Below are 22,588 nucleotides of genomic sequence, written 5' to 3' on the forward strand. Positions count from 1 at the left end.
GAGCAAGCACACAGTGGTGTGCCGCTGCCCTGTAGGCTCCACAAGTCAGAGTCGGGCATCTAGGCTAATAAGGGGCTTATAAGGAAGACGATGACTGTGCCACCCCAGCACAGTTAGTGCGCACTCTCTGTAGAACAGAGAATCCCATTTAAATGCCAGGCTGATGAAAGACTGTTTGTCACTCCCTTAGCAAAGACTGGGGGAAAGAGACATGAGCAACAGCCCAAGACAGAGTTTAAAATCTATTACCAGCTCGGATGCCCAGGTATGGATTTTTGGTTTTCACTGTATCCTCTTGCAGAAATACTCCTGCCTGGACTACCTCCTGTAAAGCTCCACCTGAATCTGAGAGTAGGCAGCATCAAAGAACATACACAATATCTTATTTGAAGAGGTTTTTTAATATTAAAGTCACTATACTTTAAATCAAAAATGACATATAATAGAATTCCAGTGTATTTTGTTTCAACACATACTTCGGAGAGGGGAGGCCGGACTGTTTTGTTGAGTGCTTTACTGTCTGCTAAACACAGTCAAGGAAGTAACTGTTCAGAGTAGCAGATGCAGGTCAGGGCTCATGCAGAAGTTAAATGGTTTCCTGTTCTGAGATGCAGTCAAACACTGTCTGTTTTTTTAGACCTTGACTACTACAAAGTTCACTTTCTGAACACGAGTGAATTCTCTCCTTTCCCCCTGCTCCCCCCATATAGAGGTAAGCTTGTTAAATTTGGAATAGAAAAGCATGAGTTTGTTAGACCTGTCCTAGAGTTAGCTCCTTTCTGAAGTTCAAAAGCCAGTTCACTAAGCTGTTCTCCAGCCATCATTTTTCTGGAAGAAAACATACCTGTTTTGCATCTTTAACTGCTGATTGAAGTTTAATCCAGTTATTTTCTATCCCTTCTGCTATGAATAAATGGCAGTCTTAGTCTCAGTTTATGTGGTTCATTACTTGACGACTCCTCTTCAGATGTCTCTTGCGGATTTTGATCATCCACTTAACACTTAACTTAGCGAAGTCTGCTGCCTTAAAGAGAGCCAAAAAGATACCACAAAGAAGAGCAATCGTGTTCCAGGGATTTGCTGTGATAATCTGAAAGAGATTAAAAATATTATTTCCCTTATCTGACTCATCATGTATTAATACCTATTCAATAACAAACAATTCAATTTTTCAAACTGAAATGTTTTGCAGCATTTTCCTTGACGCTGCCAGGGCTGCCTGCAGTGCCTTCTCCACACATCTGCCTTGCACCATGGTTTTCTGATTGCTGCTAAATTCCTTTTAAACTAATTCAGGGCACTGAATTATCGAAGACTTCAGAGAGACAGTTAAATGGCTAATTTTAGAGATTATAGATTCAATTTACTATAGTGCTTAAAGATGAACAAAAATAAGCAGTCATATTAAAGACTATCTCCCAGAAGACAAAGCTAGAAGAGACAACTACTGGAAAGCTTTAACGAGACAGCACGGTAATGCTAAAGCAGCTTTTGACAGCAGCAACTGTTTCTGCAGACTTACAGCAAGTACTTTGTATTTCTATTTTTAACTACATTTGGTTCCACAGTAGTTAAAGTTTATTTATGCTTTGCAATTCCCCTCGCACCTCTAGGCACAGGGATGACTTCTAGGATCTCGGATGAAGCAAGCAGAGCTAGGCTTAGGCAGCAGCGAAGTCACACACAGCTTTGGGACCTGCCACCGAGTCTGCAGCTCGGACTGTCAGCACGAGCGCGGTGTCACTGGGTCACCAGCCAAGCTGGAAGGTCGTAAACCAGCACTCTGTGTTTGTTAATCCTCCTGAAAGCTGCCACTGGCTGCCCCTGCTTGTGAACTACGGCCTTCTCGCCAAGAGGGAACGAGCACCCCAGACCACTGGCTCGGGGGCGGTTTTTGGCTGGAAGGTGGCGGAGGCGTGAACCCCGTCCAGCAGAGAGGAGCCAGGAACAGGAGCGGGCTCGCGAGGCCGAGGAGGCGCTGGCACTGAGGAGGGTGCCTGGCCCCAGCACGGACATGAGAGCCGGAGTGCAAAGAACCAGCTACCACCTCCTGCCTTCACGCTCTGGTTTTGGGCAAGAAAACAAGAACTCTGCAGATTTTACCAGCAATGGACTTTGGCTGTCAGGTAGGGCCATTCTAAATGCAAAATTTTAAACACATTGTCTCTGCACACTTTGCCATTCTACGTTTTCCGGGGGGGGGCAAGTGTATCTGACCTGCCCTTGGAACACTGGGGAAACAAGATCTAGCTCGTGCTTAAAGCATGTACCTGCAGCACACACCTCTTAATCACCACTGGGGACTGATCATGGTCTTGTCTGGCACATTATCACCTCTGCCTGCAGCACATCGAGCTAAATTTTGGAATGCTTTTTGTGCATTTGAATGCAGTACCAAATTCTGTGCTAGTAATGGATAAAAAATACACTAGGCTATTTTTATTATTCTGATTTAAGCCTAGGTTTCTTGCTTGTGAAATAATAAAGAAAAATCATTAAATACAGTGTAGCCAAGCAACTTATTTAAGCAAAAAGTTCAGACTTGACCTGAAGCTACACTTTGCTAGACCACAGGGGTCACGTGTTTTTTTTTTAGCTACATGTACCTCTAGCTGCAAACAGAATGCTGAGTGCCACCAAGCCAAGGGAAGGCGTCAGATGGTCTTGACCTCTGCAGAATATGCATTATGGGATATAAGGGGGAGCATAGGCTGAAGCTTCAGACGTAACCTCACTCTTCCTCTGAATTTCTGCTTGGAGTGAGGTAGCACAGGCATCTGCACACACAAACCATGAGCAGGTACAGTCAGACAACGATTCAAAAAGGAACTAGCATGTTACTCACGTCTTGAACAGTCTGTATAAAAGGATCTTTCCATTCGAATACCACAAAAAACAGCTGGTCACTTGGGTTAGTTCTCCGGTCAATATAGTTGACCACACTGGTCTGGGGATATGAGGGAAAAAAAACCACAAATGTGCAAGTTACACCACTGAAGAAATTAATGAGTCTTCTGTGCAACAGAAGAGGCTTGTAAGAAGGTGAAAATAGCTGCCTGTTGAGGGACTTCCAATTCAGTATTCCTCTACCTGAAGCAGTAGGCTCCCAAAATATGGAAAGGGAGGTTTCCTCCATCTCTTTTGTTTGGTTTGGGTTTTTTTTCCCCTATTTCTCACTTGGTAAAACACTGCGATACCATTTTTACAGTGGTAGCCAGGGTCTTTATTTTATTATATAGTTTTCCCTTTCAAGGAGGGAAAATTAATTTACAAAAATTATTTACTTGGAGTGATACAGCATTTGAAAAGTTCTCATGAATGAATGCTAAATTACTTTTTATTTACCAGAGAGCTACGCAATGCTGGCAGGAAGACTCTTTTTTGGACTATCAGTTGTAGAATAAACTAGAAGATGCCAGCAAGTACAGAATGAAAACGGGAGAGAAGCCTAGCCCTTAACAATTAAAACCATACTTCCCAGGTGCTGCCCATTAACTAGGTTACCATTTGAACTAGCACTGACAGTTACCTCTATCCCAGCCAAAACCAGGACGCCGGCAGAGAGCTTTAGCACAGTTCCACCAGGGTACAGCTGAGGATACCAGACTGACGTCACAGCCACATGAAACCATAGTCTTAGGAACTACAGTCACGAAAGCGTTAGGCCTCCAAAAAACATTTTTCTTGCAGCACAGACACCCCCACCCAGAGGGGAGCTACAAGGGTTTGTACACAGGCAATAACACCGATTGCACTGCCCCCCACCCCGCTGCTAGGGGACAACATAAGCTGCTCAAGAGCCAGACAGTTCCCTAACAGCAAGGCACAGTGGCGCGTTACAGCTGAGCAGGTGACAGAAGGACCTCTCACTTCTCCAGTCCTCAAAGCAGTATTTACATCTTGGTGTGTGCACAAGAGAGTACTGCTGCTCTTCCTACATTAGTTTAATACTGGACTGGAAGTAATGAATCCAGCAGTACTGTAACTTCATTTCAGGGTTGTGACAGGAACGTGAGACAGATGGAAGAAACTGCCCTTCCTGGATTTTGAGTTGTTCCGGGTAGAGGAAGGCTGAACTGGAAGTCCCTCAACAATCAGCTTTCACCTTCTTACAAGCTTTTTCACTGTATGAGGGAGATGACCTGCCACAGAAACCTCCCACCTACCATCCCTTAGTTTATTTACACATACTTCGTTAGTCTTCTCCACACGCCCTGCCCTGACCAGATGTTAGGCTGTGAACACAGAGAAGCAGGAGCTAGAACACGATGTACGTCCATTCAGAGTATATGGGAGCTTCAACCACCTCCTGTTTTCTGGTCAAACACCTTTGCTGCAGACTGACTTACCCTACGCTTCTACAGCTCATTTACTTAGTGCAGCGTACCATCACCCTGGCCAGTCACTCACGAAAACTGCACACCAGGAAACAAACAGCACATAAAACTAAACTAAGGCACTGGGAACGGAAAAAAAGACAAAGCCATGACTACAGGGCTAGTTAGCAAACGAACTGACTGTGCTATTTGACCTAATATTTATATCCATCTTGCTGGTCTGCCATCTCCCAGGTTTAGATTTGAAAAGCTAATGGACTTCCTTATGCAATCTAGCAAATGCTGTACTGTCAAACAAAGCAATTGCAACTTACGTCTGAGCTATTTCAACTTCTACTGTATTATTAATAGGGATCTGAAACATTAAAAACAAACCAACTAACCCAAAAACCAAACAAAACCCCCCAAACCCCCAACACAGTGATCACCTACCCAGATAATCAGTCCATAACTGTTGGATTAAACAGATCTTTAGTCACAAAAAGTTCAGATTTTTGTGGTTCTGAGTCAGCCTTTTGTTTCCACTTTGACACACATTAGACTCGGGCACACAAAGGACTTTCAAAAATCCTACACTTGGTAAGTACCAAATCGCAAGTGATACAGAGCCGTAGGTGATGAAGGACAGACAAACAACTGCTGTTAGTGCTAGCGTGGCAGCAGCTGCCTGATGCATTCTTTCCTCTCCCTAGTTTGGGACTTGTGTGACTGGCGTTTGCCTCCTGTCCTCAAAGTGGAGCAGAAGGGGACTCACCTCACAGTCACAGCTTTGTTTTTCCCTTAAGCCTTTGCCACTTTAATGCCCTGTGAGAATTAAAGATAGGAGAACTGAAGTTTCTGCTTCATTTTGATCTCCACAAAGTGCTCTTTCCAAGTGTACCATGGACTAAGAAAGTGTAGTCCCTGACAGATATGCTCTCTGGACAAGAACTGCTCTTAAAATTCTCATTTCTCACTACCGATGAGACACTTCCTCTCCAGCCAACACTGGGAGAAAGATAAATTCAAAACACAACTATTTTCCTGTCCCTTACTGTAAACAGAACAGGAGTGAAAGTCAAACTCACTTCACCTCTAGCTAAGTTTGCATCTTCCACCTGCCTGTTTTCTAGTTTTAAATGATGCAAGATGCAAGAAAAATGATGCACTCCATTTTTCTAAGGATACTCAACAGCTAAAAAGCCCAAACCCAAACAAAAAGCAGACATCAGAATGCTATAGAGGATACGAGGCTCACATTTATTTCTTCATCCTAACATCAGCCCTTGTGGTAATCTAAATAATAGCCAGTATTAGAAAACAGTATTATTTAGACAATTCCTTTGCCAGCTGTTCCCCACCTTGAACTAAATGTAGCTGTGTTATTATTTCTGTGTTGGTCTCTCCGGACCCTTACCTCAGACTACAGGTGTCACTTACAACACATTCAAGGCCTGGATTTTCTGACCTTCCCATTAGAGATGTTTTCCTGACGTGTGTCTCTGTACCATACCAACAACCAAGCACATCAAGACGGTTGCACTTCTACAGAACTGCTTCATGTTAAGAAAGAATGCAAGTAACTGTACAGCCAAAACTGCTCACTGGCATGTGGTGTGATGGATGCAATGAAACAAAAAAAAAGCTCCTGATGTTTCACCTAACTTCCCACCCCCCCTTCTTCCAACTCACATTGCTATCTGCCCCAAGAACTGGTTCTGTTAAACCATGGCAGTAACTAGTTCTTAATAAAACTAAAAGGTCCCATAACACTTTTTTTTTTTTTTTTTACCTCTTGTTTGAATTCAACAGTTTCACTACCATCTTCTTCTTTTGTTTTCACCAAGGACATCTTGACCCAAGTTCGAAAGCCTCCAGAAAACTTCCAGCTAGAGTATGAACTTTCACAGTCCTTCATGAATTCTGCTTTTTCTGGACTAAAGGAAAGAGACCATTACTTTACCAGCCAAACTCAGAGCGGCATCTGAACCCTGTAGGCAGGAGAATGTCAGACCTGCAGGCACTTAATAATGCATTCACAATTCCTTTTATGTTTCAACTACTAAAATTCAGCATATCTAGCACATTGTGAGTAGTGACATTTTAACTCTTGTGCTCTTAACCGAAGATGACTTACCTGGTGCCCTGCCACCCTAGAGTTCTGCCTGGCTGTCATCTCTGGGCAGAAAGGAGCAGAGCCAGGACCCCAGGAAACAGCTCGCCATAACGCTAGGCAGCAAGAGATGGAAGGAACAGCCTAGAAGCAGGGCAGGCTGCTTCACCTCATTATGGGATACAAATAAACTGGTTGCAACATAGACATACTTAAAATGCTTTGAAATTTACATTCAGTGCATTCCTGTTATTTTGGAAACGCTATACCTTTGGTGTAAGACTCCCACCTGCAATAACATGGCTGTTTTCCCAATACATGATCAGATATTTGTGGCCCCAGAACAGCAGAACTGCTTTGGTCTTCAATGCTGTGACCGTAAGCCACTTTAAGGCTTCCAATACCCCTTCACGCTGCAAGTGGTAGAGGTACCTCCAAGGCATATCTGGTCTCCATCCTTGAACAGCTGCACAAGACACAGTGAATTACCCCCTTGGGAGCCACTCAGCACTGTGATTTTAGCCACTTTCACATCATCTCTGTGAAATAAACCTGGCCCTGCAGCTGCTTTTTCAACAAGGTTTCATTTGAAATGAAGGGGTAAATGACTGTGATAAATCGCGAATCATTAAAGCGCAGCCTGCTAATTTCTACTGAAGATAGATTTCAGGTTGCAGAGATACATCAGGGTGTGCTGGTCCTTGAGACACAAGGGAAAGGGTTTTGACTCGGATTAAATCCATCTTCCTAGGTGAAGGAAAGAGTACACTCTGCTTGTATGACAGAGGGCGCGCATGTCTGTTGAGAGATTAAGGTATTTTGGTCTTTCAGGAGAAAGATTTAAAGAAGAAAAACAGAGCTGAAGAAGCCAGCTCTTGTCCCAGAGAACAGACCAATCAGGAAGATTTGTCCTGTACCAGCACTGACTGGATTTGCACTTTTCCTGTCTTTCTCCTTAGTTTTCAGAATCACAGCTCCTTTTCTTCCTACAAACCAAGATGCTTTGTCTACAAGGCAGAAAAAGCATGCGCTGCTAAAAAGAATATCATACTGATGGCTGCTCTGTACTGTGCTGCCTGCTCAGGCTCAGGTAATACGCACACGTTCATAGGAAGGCAAATCCTAGCAAAGCCCTTGCTCTTTACGTCAGGGCTTCAGGTGATGAGCTCAAACACTGAACTACTGTGCATACAAACAGAAAGGAGAAGCATTTCTTGAAAAGAAAAACTAACGCGCTTAGCTACCCATCACAACAGAAGCTATTCCAAGAGTGTTTTAACCGGTTAGGAATATCTTTATCTATTGATATCATGAGGTGCTTGTTTAGTGATCCCAACAGGACAGTGGTGCACCTAATCCTGCAAGGAAGACATGGGCAAAGCACAGTAACAAAGCCCACTGCCAACTACTCCTCACAGTACAAACCAGTGACATAGGGAGACTTAATGTGACGATGACGGCTTCCCCCTACGGTATGTGGGTACAGCAGCAGCTGATAGAACAGTACAGAAGGGCACGGTGCTTTGCCACTCAAGAGAACATACATAATTAGCACTCTGCCAGCCAGTCCTATGCCTAATGCCTAACTAAATACAGCATCCTAGAAAAGCTTTCCAAACCAACATGGAAAATTGAGGCAGGAAGTTATGACACAGAGCTGAACACTACAGCCACAACTTAGACGGTACGCAGACAGCAGTAGTATACTTTGCCTTCAACAGTAATTGTAGGCTTGAGAAAGAAACATTAATAACATCTTAGGAGAAACTGCGGAGAAGTGATCTGAGAAAGCATCTCCTTCCATGTGCCCATAATCCAGACCACTGCCATAGAGTCGTGGGTAAAAAAAAAAGGGGGGCAGGGGAGGAAGGGTTGCATGGTGAGCAGAGCAGAGAGGCACAAGCTTTGCACAAAGGCAAATAATGCAGCTTAAAAATCACACACAACTAAGTGAACGCAAGACAGGCAAGGGATTTTAAACTGAACAATAATTCTCCAGGCAAGTTTGTTTTTAATTCCCCTTACACCCCCCAAGACAGACAATCTGCAGAGGCTGCACTTTTTTTTTTTTTTTTTCTTGTTCGGTAAGTTCTTCTACCTGTTACATTGTCCTTTAGATGTATGGTAAGATTCCTGGAATACTCTGCACCAGGCTCTCCCAGGATATTAATGGTACCTCAAGACCACATAAAAATTCCTACCTCACAGCAGAGAGAGAGAAGCACAAGAAGCCACTGTCTCACTCAGGTGAGCGACAAAGCCCTGGTCTCCTCTCTGCCAGCACTCTGATAACCACTGCCAGTTCAGGCTGCTGACAGGGAGTTAGTACTAACTGGCCCAGCACAGACTGATCAGCGTCAGACCACGAGAGACCGTATTTGTCCCAGCTGTGGGCGTTGCTAACCTAATTGCGGATCGAGCTGTAGCGCTGCAGCGGAGCCTTTTACCACCACAAGAGCCAGAGGCAGCTTAGGCTCCAGCAGAACCCAACGCAACAGCATGAGCCAAACCCAGAGATGGGTCAAACCCAATTTAAGTTCACTGCCTTTGCTTTTCCCTAGATGGGAAAACTCAGACAGCCAGGGGATCCAATAAAGGGTCAGACGGTGTGCTACCAAAAGTCTCAACCCTTCTGTGTTACGATTTATTCCTCTGCACGCAGCAATCCAGACCAGAGATGTGAACACAGAGCTCTGTTTAGACCCTTAAGTAATATCCGATCTGATCAGACTGGTAGTCATCATTTCACATGACCAGAAGTTATTTTACATGCTACGCTAACAATAGTTTCGTCAGTAATATGTTCAGAGGATTTTTTTTAAAGCCATGTATTACACTAATGACAGTTCAGGAAAGGAACTTGTATTTTTAGCTACACTTTTTTGGTAATTTGCAAGGGTTTCATTATTTCTTTCCCTGTGATTAATATGGTACGGACAGTAGCTGCCGCTGTCTCAAAAAACCAAAAAAACAAAAAAAAAAAGCCAGTGGCAGTATCCCTCCAACTCACAAGCCAACAATAGCACACAGTTCAGCAGTGTTCTACGAAGGCCAGAACAAAACTAGCAAGCGGTGCCAGTTTCATGTAGTCTGTTGATCCAATTTTAAAACAAAGGCTGCAGAGAATAAAACCCTTGACACAAACAACTGGACCTTACTTGAGTCCTCAGCACTTGCTGTGCCTCAAAAAAACCCATTAAAGATACAAGTCTCTTGGATGCCATTTTTATTACTGCGTATGGCTGACGCCTGCAGCAGCCTTCACTGACACAATTACTGCTATTTAAAGCAAAAGTGAGCTGCCCATAGTACCATCCACACAGAAACTGTGGTGTAGATCCAGCAGGACTCTTACCACTGATTTCAGGGGGTCGGGTTTGGATTGTGGTTGAAGGCGACGAATACCCTCCACATACGTTTTACAGCAGCCTGCCTGCCCAACCCAACCCAACCTGTTTGCAGCCACAGCAAAAAAATGAAAAGGTCATTATGATCTCTGCTGGGTTCTAGCATGTATCTCAGCACCTGATAACGCTTCACATGAACTGCTGGATTCAGTGTTAATACATACGCTCTTATAACCAGTGTGAGACACTCTGTCAGGAAAAGCAGTTAACAATGGCTAGTAATTGGAAGATTTTTAGAGGCCATACAGAAACACAACAGTTCCTACAGATATCTTGGTTCAGACTTCCCATTTAACTATATTTAGCATCCACTGATGAACCAGAAATAACTTCTGTTTTCTCTTCTGCTGGAAGTTGGACAGAGCAAGCACAGTCCACACAAGCACACGGTTTCACACACAATTCATAGTCGGGAAAAACCAGACACTTTCAACCTACCCTTAGCCTGTCCAGTTCGTGCCCCAGGATACCAGGACAGCAATACACAATGCTAAGCAAGACAGGCAGGCAACTTGTGTCGAGCTTGGAGAGCGCTATAAAAGACACACTACTGGCCTCTTGCACACAACTGGTTCTCTTACTGTATTACACCTGGACATGCAGATCATTTACTGAGTTTAAAGGCCTACATGCCTTTGCCAATGTTCCTGTTACCAGGGTTAGTTTTAACTTGCATTCCTACTGCCTGCCGCAAATGGGCACAAAGGATGCATCCCCAAACAGACACCACCTTTTCCTACCTTTTCACTTTACTCCAGACATAACCCAGGCTCAGCCTTCACCCTCCCAGCTTTAGTTCTGGTGCCTGCCAAAACTGAGACAAGGCAGCTTCTCTAGGAACAACGTGACACTTCCCCATCGCTTTGGAGATTGATTATGCCATATAACCAGTCTGACCTGGCAAACCTGGAGGCAGGAGGTTGTGATCCATGTTTCTTCCAGGCAACTTACAGGTGAGTCTTACTGATTCGCCTGCGCTGGCACAAACACAAGTCTTGAAGCTAGGACCTTTGCAATGCTGCTTACTGCCGCTTCGCATATCTAACCTGCCTTTGCACAACGTGTGGCACAAGCGTCTGGGACAGCAGCATGCAGACTTGTGGCTCGCTTGCAGAAATACCGCCAACTTAAGTAGGACATACGTGTTTTAACTTGGGAAGAAACAGCTCTTTTAAATGGCTTATCTGCAAATTGATACAATAAGCACAGAAATCTGGCTGCCGAGACTTGAGCATGCGTAGACCAAGCTGTGTCATGGTAAGCTGGTTCATTCCGCCAAGAGCTGGGAGCCAGATGCAACACAACTGCCTTCTGCTCTGTCTCACAAGGGGTGGGCTCAGACAGCGCTTGTGTCTTGCAGTACAGAAACAGCTGTGCACCTTGCTGGAATCAGTCCCACCGTACATACCACTAACCACAGCACAAGCCACAAAACCCGAGAAAAAGCAATACAGAAGGAACAAGTAACACTTTCTACATCACTATGCTTAGTAACTTTAAGAGTAAAAACTCTTAACTGGTTTTTTCTCACTCTAAAATATCGATGCCTAAAATACCCAGAACAGTAGCATTTTATGAGGTGTTTTAGTAGTTACAGGAAGTACTTAGTGACTTGCGCTCTCTCCTTCACTGAAGTAGAAATGTTTGGTAAAAAAGATAACTGGTCTTTGGCCATCCAGAGATACTGTGACTGAACACTTGCAGTCTTTGTTCAATCTGAAAAGCACCAGTATGATCATGCCCAAGGTTCCAAGAATGCTTTGTTATGATAAAATCTGTTATTTCTTTTCCCCTCCCTCATCTGATTTTGTTCTGCATATGGCCTTCAAACTGCTGCCCCTTTTTCACTGAGCATTTATCTGACTATCCCCAAATTAAGGCTTTCTATTAGGTCTCACTGTGCCTGGTATCTTTTGTCTAGCTTTTAATCTGAATCACAGGGAGAACAGAACTTGAATTTAAATTGAAGCAAAAATGAAACAGTTAAGTATGGAATGTATTCTCACAAGGAGGGAAAAAGGTGGGGATTTCAAGAAAGTTTAAGACAGACTCAGTTCCACTCTTGTTAAAATTATGAAGTTGATCAGTTGCTCCAATGGCACCAATGTCAAACCAATACAAAGCAATTTTGAAAACCCCACCTATAAAATCACATGATTCTGTAGAATCTTACATAAAGCTAGTAATACGAAGAAATACAGTTAATCTTTCAACCAAATCACAACAAATCAATCTGAGGATCCAATCTTTACAGTAATTGCTTTAAAAGAAAAAAAAAGGTACAGAAACATTAGTGTTCTCAGTGCACTTCCTGAGCACGCTGACCAGGACAGCACGCTTCCTGATCACCCACAGCAGCAGACAGCGGAAAACCAGCACAAACCTCAGACTTTTAAAAGCGCAGCAACAAATGGCTGAAGCATAGCTGAAGGGTAGCTTTTGCCACTGAAAAAAATCCTCAGTTCATTTTCTAAAAAGTAAGATTAGTAACCTAAGACATGAGGGAGCATCAGTGCAACCCAAACATTAAAAAAAAAAAATTTAAAAAAGAGAGAATATAAAAGCCTATCTGATTTTCACTAAAAAAGCCATGCTTTCATTAGTATTGTTGTAGCTTCATCACTTTACATACCTGTTGATGAACTCTTGGAAAGAAGAAAACAAAAGGTAGTCAATAGCACTAAAATCTTGGTCTGTTCCATTTAAATGAAACTGCAAAAACACCAGTTCCTTTTTCTTCACATCACGAGGGCCTTGAACAACCAAAGCATACTTCTGTAAGCAAACAGAGAGATGGTGAGAGTAGCAAAGGAACCTTCACTTCCTAGTCAGGAATTTGCCATCTGTCACTAATACTGTATAGAAATCTAACACCCACCAAGACTTTCTTGGCTGCTACTAAGTACACGTCTATTAAAACATCAAATAAACACCAACTGAATCCCTTCTTTTAGTTTAAAAATAAAGCCTTTACATCAAGATTTAGTGTTTTGCTAAGAAATCTGCTTTAATTCTATCATGGTCCTTTGGGTTTATGTGGAATGACCAGTCAAGGCCCTGCAATCTGCACGCTGCAGGACAATCAAAACTGTTTTGAGCATTAAAGTCTAGGAGCTTTCAGGTCTTGACATGAAACAAGTTAATGTGGAGTCTGATGCGGAGAACTTCAGGCTTCTCCTTGAGAAAGAGGAACATTTTCACAGCCCCCAGCACCTGAAGTAAGCTGCTGAAAGGAAAAAAACCCACACCAACAAAAAACGCCAGCAGGCAGAATACAACTTGGAAGTAGTGCAAGCGTCACACTGAACAGCAAGCTGCTGCTTGCAACAAGGACTCAGCCAATCTGAACAGGGTTCTACGCGGCTCAGAGGCCCCTGCCGCGGTGGCTCTCCGTTCCACCTCAGACTAGAGACTATCAGATCAGCAAGCTTCCAAATGAATCTACCACCCAACATAAAATGCGGGTTCTTACTTTGTTAAAACACACAAAAAGAGTATATTAGTGGCAGCAATTAAATTAGACTTGTACCTAGGATATCACTTTCAAATATACCAAGGAGCTGCTTTCCAGAAATAAATGGTAACTAGACAAAAGGCAAAACATGAAGAGGAAAAAAGCTTGACGAAATAGGTACCTAGATAGTTTGTACGTTAATGTTTAGTTTCCTTAAAAACAATCTAAGCAATCACTTTAGATACAAATGACTGTATTTAATACTTTATTTTTTCAACATTTATTTATACAGAAGCTAGATTATTTGCATTTTTATGGGCAATTTAAGACAGACTATCATTCAATGTACCCATCTTACTGGCTCACAACGTTTCAGCATAATGAAATGCTTTGTGCCCAGTTAAGATTCTTCCAAGTGTAACAAAAATAGCATGGAATTCTCAGCAAACATACAAAAAGAGATATCCTAGCCTGCTTTAATGAAATAACTGATACTGCTTTCAATCAAAGCTAGATTTACTATATCAAGGGGTATGCTTGCCAGCTCATTTAGGAGAGAAATGAAGTGAGAGTTTCATTGTAAAAAAATTACTTATTTTGTCCCACTCAGGTTTTCATGCTGCACACACCCACGTGACAGCTGATCTTCCACAACACATACACACACTGACTGGGTTCTTTTACATTTCTGAAAACAAAAGGACAGATGGCTAGAAGCAAGGATTTTTTTACAGCACTTCATAAATATTTTTATTTTCAAATACCATTACAAGCAGGAAACCCCCACTGAGTAAGCTTTGTTCTATGCTATTATTATTACCATCGTTTGATTAGTAAAAGGATCTGTGTAGTTGATTCTCTGAGTGGTGCATTCAATGTCTCCCGGCTGACCTGGATTTATCAGAGGCAGAATGTGATCATAGTAATGATGCTTGCAGCTAAGCAGCTGAGCCTTGCCTGGGTAAAAGGCAATACCTGTTTGGGGAGAAGAAACATTAAAGAGAGCCAATTTCTTTCCCAAGTAGATGGATTTTCCTTCTGGGACTTAATCCCACAGGATACTGAGCTATCCTCAAGATCAAGCAAAATAATCAAATTAAACCAACACACTTCAGCATTTTTCTGGAGCAGGGCAAAAGTGCCGGCTGCATCAGGGCAGAACCCTCGTGACACACTGAAAAACAATCCGGGTTCACACTCTGTAACAACAATTCAAGGTTTACAGAAGCTGCTAAGTTTCCCTAGTCTTCCCACAAGCCAGCAGCTAATACATCAGTCCCTCTCACCACAAATGAAATTAATTTAAACTGTTAGGACACTACAGAAGTCAAATGGGATATGTAGTGCTTCAGCATGGGCGTGTCTTCAGATATTATCATTTAATGTACCGAATTTTAATTGAAAATAATGTACGTACTATACAAGACAGATCAAAGATCACTGGGTGATCTAATAAAAGTGAAAAGATGCTCTTCAGAACATCTAGCATCTTCTGTTCACTCAATACAATGTCATGATAAAAATCAAAGCCAAACAGTACTAACTGTTACCATCCCTTACTACTTATATCATTGGCTAGGCAGGCTACTACTGTCACCTGTATGGAAATTCATATATACCATAAATCTACCCTTTCAGACCAACAGTACGCATTAGAAGAACCTCAGTCACCTCAGCTATAAGTGGCTAGCAAAATACAAGGCCAAAACAAAAAATGTTGTTACGGCACATTTATTATTGGAAACAAGCTTGCTTGAAGATGATCTAGACCAACTACCAAAAAAAGCAAGATTTAAGTTATTAGATACGATCAACTCACAGCTGAGATGATCTGTCCACCAAAATGCAAGATGTCAAAGCAGTCAGCATGTATCAGTCTAAAACTGCTTTATCCCTTTCCTCAGTGCTCCACACTTACAGCTTGCCATCTCATCACTTTAATAGCATGATGAAGTAAAGGGCTACATTAATTTAGGTTCTCCGATCTGGCAGGCATCCCTGAAAATACTTTTGGATTTATATGTATGTTCTTCTGCTTCTTTAAATGACATTTTCTTCCTGTTGCTGTATGAAAGGCTCATGTGGAGGGGGGGGGGGGGAAAAGGGGGGGGGTGGGGGGTGGGGAAGGAAGCCTGCTTTTACAGTCAGATCCACGTGGTCCAAATGCAAGGTCCTACTTACAGAGCTGAGGCTAACTGGCCACACAGAAAAACAACTACAGGAATATGGCAACAACTTGAAACACTCACCTTTCAGCCACAATTACTGGAGTGGTTATTTGTGAAATGTGGTAACACTTCAAACAAAGTATTATTTTTAAATTGAAAACCGACCTATGACTGTTGGAGATGCATTTGCTACTGCAGCTCTATTTATGAATGGTTACTGGATAATTGAAAAAAAAATAATAGAACTCCCTATTAAAAAATGCTTCTGTGGCGTAATCCCGCCTGCAAACTGCAACACAGTTTTCTGTTGCCACACTGCATTTTCATGCCAACATCGTTCCCTGCAGTCACATCCCATTTTCATTGCCTACTGATGTAATACCAAGTTGTAAACAATACAGAACAGAAGCAGAAAGTGGCACTGCGGTTACTCTGTGGTTGGTTTGAGAAATTCACCTTCCTTACTGACAGTCCAGTGCAGCACTGAGGTCATGATAGCCATCCTATGTGCTACCCTGTTTGAACAACACAGTTTGGGAGTATTTCCATAAGGAATTATCTTCTTTCCCTAAAAGAGGACTCATTCTAGACTCTGCAAACATTTTTTATCCATGAAATCTTACATAATGCTCCACAGCTACTGTTATTCATGGTACTGGCGTGAAAGTTCCTAAGATCTCCTGTACACTATTAACATTTCTACGCAAAGGCAACACAACATCGATTAAAAAAAAGAAGTGAAAGATGTGGGTCAAAGCATTATATACACTTCGGGCCCTGGAGAATCAACACTAAAATTTTTAAGCCATTTAAGATAAATGCGAACAATTTAACCCATTTTTTTTGTTACCACTCTTACCAGGTGCATCATACAAGGACACTTCCTTGTAGGAGACAGACATCACTGGGTGCTTGAGCTTCTCCCTGAAGTCACTGATGGTTTGGTAGACAAGGAACACAGCAACAGCCATAAGCAGCAGATAAATAAACAGGAGAATTACTGAAAAAACATTCTTTAGGCAGGTCTTGCTGAAACGCAAAGAAGGGGCAGCGGTACCCAGTTCACTATCTGGAACCAAACAGAATATGGATTAGGACTTTAAAATACAGGCATCTGGACTGAATGTATGTAGTATTCATTTAAAGATCAATCGCTTGAGAGGAAAGTATGCCTCAAACTCTGCTTGATTTAAAAAACCACAACTATTGCTGATTTTTATGATCAGTCAGGTAGATACTTCCTTCTCAAGCATGGGACATAATCCTCCAAACATTGTGCTTATTTTTCACATATTGAATTTGGCACTTGCTTAAAGACACTGCAGGCAGGAAATAAGGTTTATTTTCAAAGACAACTCAGAAACAAAGTTCAAAGTTCATAAGAAAAAAAGAAGTCTGTTGATGGTCAGTCTTTCCTCCTGGAAAAAACAACTCCCTTTCCCCCTCCTAGTCTGAAGTAATTCTTACACACTCAGCATATGCATCAGCAGAGAGAATTAATATTCTAACACTCTTCCACAGCTATCTGCATTGGGTCTCCACCATGGTAGAAGTCACCAGATATTTCTTACCCTCTCATTTTTGGAGTCTAATTCATAATTCCTTGTGCATACTACATAAAGTCTCACAAAAGGATTCTTCCAATTACAGCTAGAAAAAGACCGACCCAAACCTCTCACAGTCTCCTTGCCTTCAAAGCTTATTCTCTGAAGATCTTCACACTAGTCTCGCGTGTACACAGACACTGCTTTCCCCATACTCCCTGCATTCGCCATTTCTTTTGGCGATACTTGTAAGGAAAAAGTTCGTGTACTGGAGTTACAAGTCATGTTTTGATCGTAAGCGATACATAGCTGAACGCACAAAAGAACATATAAAACCCAACAAATGAAAGGAAGTAAGTAGGCATATTTTACGACTACTCTTCTGTGTGGTGTAAGTTAATGTCAGGCCCTTTCAGGCCATGCCACACACTGCCCTTCAACTGTAATGGCATGGTTTGGTGTTTGTTCCTTAGCACAACAAACACTAGCCTTTTAATAAATCCTCTTGAACACATAACCTCTTACAAAGGCCCGTGGTCACACACGTGTTACCAAGTTACATGCCAGGAAATGGCAGCCAAGGAAGTTAGGGCATTAATATGCATAAAATTGCACTGCTGAAACAACTATGTCTTGAACAGCTGCTAAACATTTAGGTGATACTCATTTCAGGCTGGCTTACCTTAACGCCTGCATCTGAGCTGCAATAAGCCCATTTAACACTGCCCTGCACCCTTCAGAAGCAGGACTGAACAGTCCAACTAAAATCTGTTTAACAGCACATCGATTCAATATTGCATCTTGCTCATGTAGATCTGGCACAGACTTTGCTTGCAATCCACTGCCATCACAGACACTGCAAAGCAGGTAAGATACAACACAAAGGGAGACGACATACTAAGCTGTCTCAGAACCAGATGTGCTCAATCTTCTTTGATCGAGCACAGTTCATGACAAAGCAATGTTCTCATCTCAATCCTTGGCTGCTTTCAGAAGTGTAATTAAAATAAAAACACAACCAAACCCACACACAGCAGCAGCTTATTAGGCACTTAAAATTGGTAATTTCTGGGTCAATAGTTGTCACCTGGTAAAATAACAGAGCTGGCATCTTCATGAACTTCCATCTCTCCTTCTCTCTCATCTGTTGGATTTTCAGATACTCGCTCCACATCTTCACTCAGCTGTGTAGTTAAAACAGTGGTTCAATTTCCAAACATGCTCTCAACTTGCAATTGCTGGAATTTCTATGGTACAAATAAAAGAGGCTCCAACTAACCAAACACACAAAAACACGCCCCCAGTCCAAGAGCACCCAACATCTGTTCCACTTGTTTGCAAGACAAGAGCTACATTTATGTAGACCTATAGCTAAAAATTAAGTGACTTGCATGTGCAGAAAGACGGCATATTAAATTTAACCTACTTCTACCCTGCTGCTTCAACAATAACATCTCCTTTTCTTTCAAGATCAAAGTAATTGTTTCCCTGGCTGCTTCAGCTTACTTTGAACCCCCAATTAGGACAATGCCCTCTGAAATAAGCAGAAACTTCATTCTGTCACTCAAGAACATGTTTCTAGGCCTAAACAAACCACAGCACGCACCAACAGACCATTAGCACTTCTTAATAAAGAGGTGCAAAAAGAGTGAGCTGCATTTTGGCAGGTATTAGGGCAAGTAACTCAAATGCAGTCTCAGACACATAGCTAGGTGGGTCATTACAAGACAACAGTCAAACATCCCTACATTTCTGGTACTTATTTGAGCTCACTGTACATATTATTATGTATTAGTGGTTATGCAACTAATTAGTCTTCCAGTGTTTCTAAAACAGCAACAGAGACCAGATGTTTTCTTGTTTTGCTATTCAGAGCTCGGGCCCAAACTGCCAAGACACTTCCGTCAAGGTCCAAAGCTTGTCACATCAGCTAGGTATCACATGAGATCATGAAGCATTAGACATATATATCTAAGTATATCCTGTATGTTTTCCAAATTTCTTTTGTGGCAGTGACTGACATACCAATTACAGCAAGGCAAACTGGGGCATAAGCTTGCAGCACATCATGTGTCACACAGTAACTGTCCAAGCCAAACACTCAGCATCACCTACCTAATTAGGTAAGGAAGATCAGTTTTGCTCCTATTTCAAGGAAAACGGGGGCACTGTTAATGCAGCAGCCACACTAAATGCTATTAAACTTTACACCCCAACTTGCTCAACAGTAACGTGCATGCATCCATAAGGAAGTGTTTTTATTTCACTCAACTTTAATTCAGTATTGAAATAATCATTACACCATTAACAGATCTTTATTTGCACTTATTAGGGAAGAGTCCACTCATTTAATGTCTTCGAAATCTTACGTAAAGTCTCCATCACCTCCTGCTGTATTTCTGTATCCATTTCCACCATGTACAGCAAGTTGAAAGTAGCTACCCAGGTTTTTTTAAACACTTTACACATAAATAAAGCATGATTTCCCACAGGCGAGGCATGGAGTGAACAGGTAACTAACAGGTTCATTTGCAGGCTCCAACCAAAGATTTTTTTTCAATTATCTCCATAAAATAAGGTAAAATTAACACTCTGTTCCTTTCTGTAGAAACACACCAGTTCTATTTGTTTACCTGACCCCAAAAAACCTATTCTGACACAAGAAGAGTATTCACCGAACCTTTTGGACTGGTTAAGCCGAATCAGCTAAGAAGCCAGTTCAAATTATACTTATGCAAAGTCCTTATACCAGAGCTGATCCAAAAAGTTTAACAGCAGTTATAAAGTCACTGCAGTTTCTCAGCTGACTCCCACACCTCTCTGGTTCAGCCACAGTTCCCCAGATACAGGCACCTCATTATGTAGATATAACACCTGAGGTAAATGAATTCTATTCCTGATAGCAAGGAGATCCCAACATAAGTTTAAACAAGAACACAATATGCAACATTTCTTATCCTCTTAAGAGAACCTACTCTTGGACTCCAATACATAGAAGAAACAGAAAATAACACCTTTCAGCATTCCTTAGAAACAACAGGGGGAAAAAAACCCCAAATGATATCCAACTATGTTTTCTTATCTCTGATCACAAGGCAGAGTTTCGTAAGCTTTTCGCACATAGAACCAGTGAAGGACAGCTAGTCAAAAGCAGGAGTGCTAACATTGCCTCAGGTGCAGTGCGTAGATTGAGCTGATGTCTAAGACCCCCTAAAACAAACTAATTTCACTGCAAATCTTGAACACCTGACCTGACAAGAGGTGAAGCTGCATAAACCCACTGAGGCCACTGAAAGCCTAGCACTGTTCATGGCTCAGTTACCCTGTTCTGAGCATACAGCATACTGACTCTACAAAGCACAGACCTATAAATCCAACAACTCTGAGATGTATTGAGCTACAGTCTTCTAAGAACTGGAAAGCCAGCACAGCATTACTGCATGACAGATGATTCTGGTTTCTTCATACTTGACAGAATCAAGGCAAATGACAACAGCGAACCTGGAGTATGCCAACAGTGTTCACCCTCGCAGGCCAGTTCTTCCTACACCTTACTTTTGATAAAGAAGTGAAACATGGTGCTGATGCAGAGAGAACACAAATCTGCAGGGCAGCGAAGCTTGTAATAGGATGCAGAGATAGGACAGGATGTCAAGAGCCATAAGTGCATGAAACAGACCTTTGTTCAGCATTCCTCTGAGCTCAGCACGTACAGCTGAGTGAGAAATAACTGCAGGAGCCTGCCTGTGAGCGGGTACTTCCTTTTCAGTCCTACACATGGAAAAGCACTGGCCAAACGGAAGCTCAGAAAAGGCATTTCCAGACATCTGAGCATCCCTGCTAGGGGCAGGAGCATCACAGACTGGCTCAGGTGCCAGAGAAATAGAAACACAACTACTACACATACACACCATCTAGACTTGTACCACAGAGTCTGGGACAATTCCAAATGTACAGAGCAGTGCCAGTGGTGCCTGATACACAAGGCAGAAATGTAACATGCATAGTCAAGTCCATAGTTCAGACAACAATGTGACTTCATTAACTCTCAAGTACCTCCTACATACAAGCTCTTACACGAGTTAATTTCATCCTGATAATCATGGGATAAAACCTTCCTAGTGGATAAAACCCTCTTAAATAAAAGGGGAACTTGTCCATACAGGCCTTTTGCGGGTCCACTGATTCATCACCTTCCAATACCTTCTAGCCCGGCGTGAAAACCAGAAGCAGAAACTAAACAGACAGTACTAAATTAAATTGAACATATTAAAACAGAGCCCCGAACTACCCATCATACGCAGAGGGAGGCAAACATCTGCATTACTTTTGCCTGCAGGACGCAATCAAGAGCTCCCTGTTGCAAGTCTCCACCGCTGCCGAACTTGGCACAAATAGCATGTATCTCTAGCTCGGGAGAGAGAGAAACGAGCAAGGAATTCCGGCTGCCGGAGCCTGTACAGTGATATGCAAACCAGGCGCTGCCTCGGGCTCTCGGCAGGACGATAACGCGGCCCTCGGCTGCGGTACCCGCGGCGCCTGGCTGCGGAGCCCCGGCCGGCCGCACCCAGCCCGGACACCCGAAGGAGCTGCCGCCCATTACCACGTTGAAAGGTAAAACGTGAACTGCAGCCCACCCAAACCACCCGTTTCTCTCCGGCGAGCGCGGCTGCACCCCCGAGGTGCCGGTTCCCCAGCTGCGGACGGGGGCTGGGGGGCAGCTGAGGGCACACGCCTCACGGCGGGGCCCGGCCGAGCGACGCTGCGGAGGGCACCGTGCGCAGCCCCCCGCCCCGCCAGGGCTCCCCGCCCCCGCAGCGGCAGAGACCGGAGCCGAGCTGAGCTCACGCCGACAGCGCGTCGCGTAACCGCTCGGCGAGCGGCGACCCAAGCCCCGGGCCGGGCACGAACCGCCGGGGTCTGCCCCGGCCCCCCCGGCGAGCCGGGCCCCGCCGCCCGCTAGCCCTGCCCCCCTACCTCCTGGTAGGATGCGGAGACCTCTGCTCTTAGCATGGCATCGGCGGGGAGCGGCCGCCGCGGGGGCCGGGAGGCAGCCCAGCCGCACCGCACCGCACCGCACCGCACGGGACGGACGGCGACGCCGCGGCCGAGCCGCCCTAGCCCGGGCAGGGCCACGCAGGCGCCGGGACCCCCCAGCCGCCCGCCGGCCGCTTCCCGCCCCGGCCTCGCCACAGCGGCGCGGGGGCTGCTGGGAGGCGTAGTCCAGCGCAGCGGCGGTAACGGCTCCGGGCGCCCGTCGGTGCCGGCCCGCGCCCCCCCCAGCGGGGGCAGCCCGGGGCCCTTACCGCGCCGGCAGCCGCCCCGGCTCTCCGCGTCCGGGCTGCAGGGCACGGCGCAGACGCCGCCAGGCTCGCAGCGCCAGCGGGGCCGGGTCTGGTTCCGGCTCCCCGAGCCGGCTCCGCCGTCCCCGCCGAGCGCTCCCGCGGGACGCCGCCCGGCGCAGCGGCTTTCTTGTGAACTTTACAGGAACGTTTCCCTCTACTAAGCACACAGAAGTGCACCTTGTAGCGACGGGAAAAGTCTTTTCTACACCACACACTTCACAAACTCTCCTATGCAAGAATG

The 22,588-nt window shown here is 44.0% G+C and overlaps 1 protein-coding gene across 4 annotated transcripts; it reads right to left on the reverse strand.

Moving 5' to 3' along the window:
* Positions 1-380: 380 nt before the first annotated feature.
* PACC1 (proton activated chloride channel 1) lies at positions 381-22,251 on the reverse strand. Of its 4 annotated transcripts, none has more exons than XM_080407985.1 (8): positions 21,980-22,170; positions 18,090-18,186; positions 16,318-16,527; positions 14,111-14,265; positions 12,469-12,611; positions 6,109-6,253; positions 2,846-2,947; positions 381-1,090 (listed from the first exon to the last, which is right to left on the reverse strand). In XM_080407985.1, exons 1-8 carry the CDS (start codon positions 22,013-22,015, stop codon positions 929-931), a joined length of 1,050 nt encoding a protein of 349 aa, XP_080264111.1. In that variant the 5' UTR covers positions 22,016-22,170; the 3' UTR covers positions 381-928. The 4 variants fall into 4 exon arrangements, with proteins under 4 accessions (XP_080264111.1, XP_080264112.1, XP_080264114.1 ...); XM_080407986.1 differs by having other exon boundaries at positions 18,090-18,249; positions 21,980-22,130; XM_080407988.1 differs by lacking the exon at positions 18,090-18,186 and having other exon boundaries at positions 21,980-22,251.
* Positions 22,252-22,588: the final 337 nt, after the last annotated feature.

The sequence above is a fragment of the Falco punctatus genome, assembly GCF_963210335.1.
Source record: "Falco punctatus genome assembly, chromosome: 12".
NCBI classification, from domain to species: Eukaryota; Metazoa; Chordata; class Aves; order Falconiformes; family Falconidae; genus Falco; species Falco punctatus.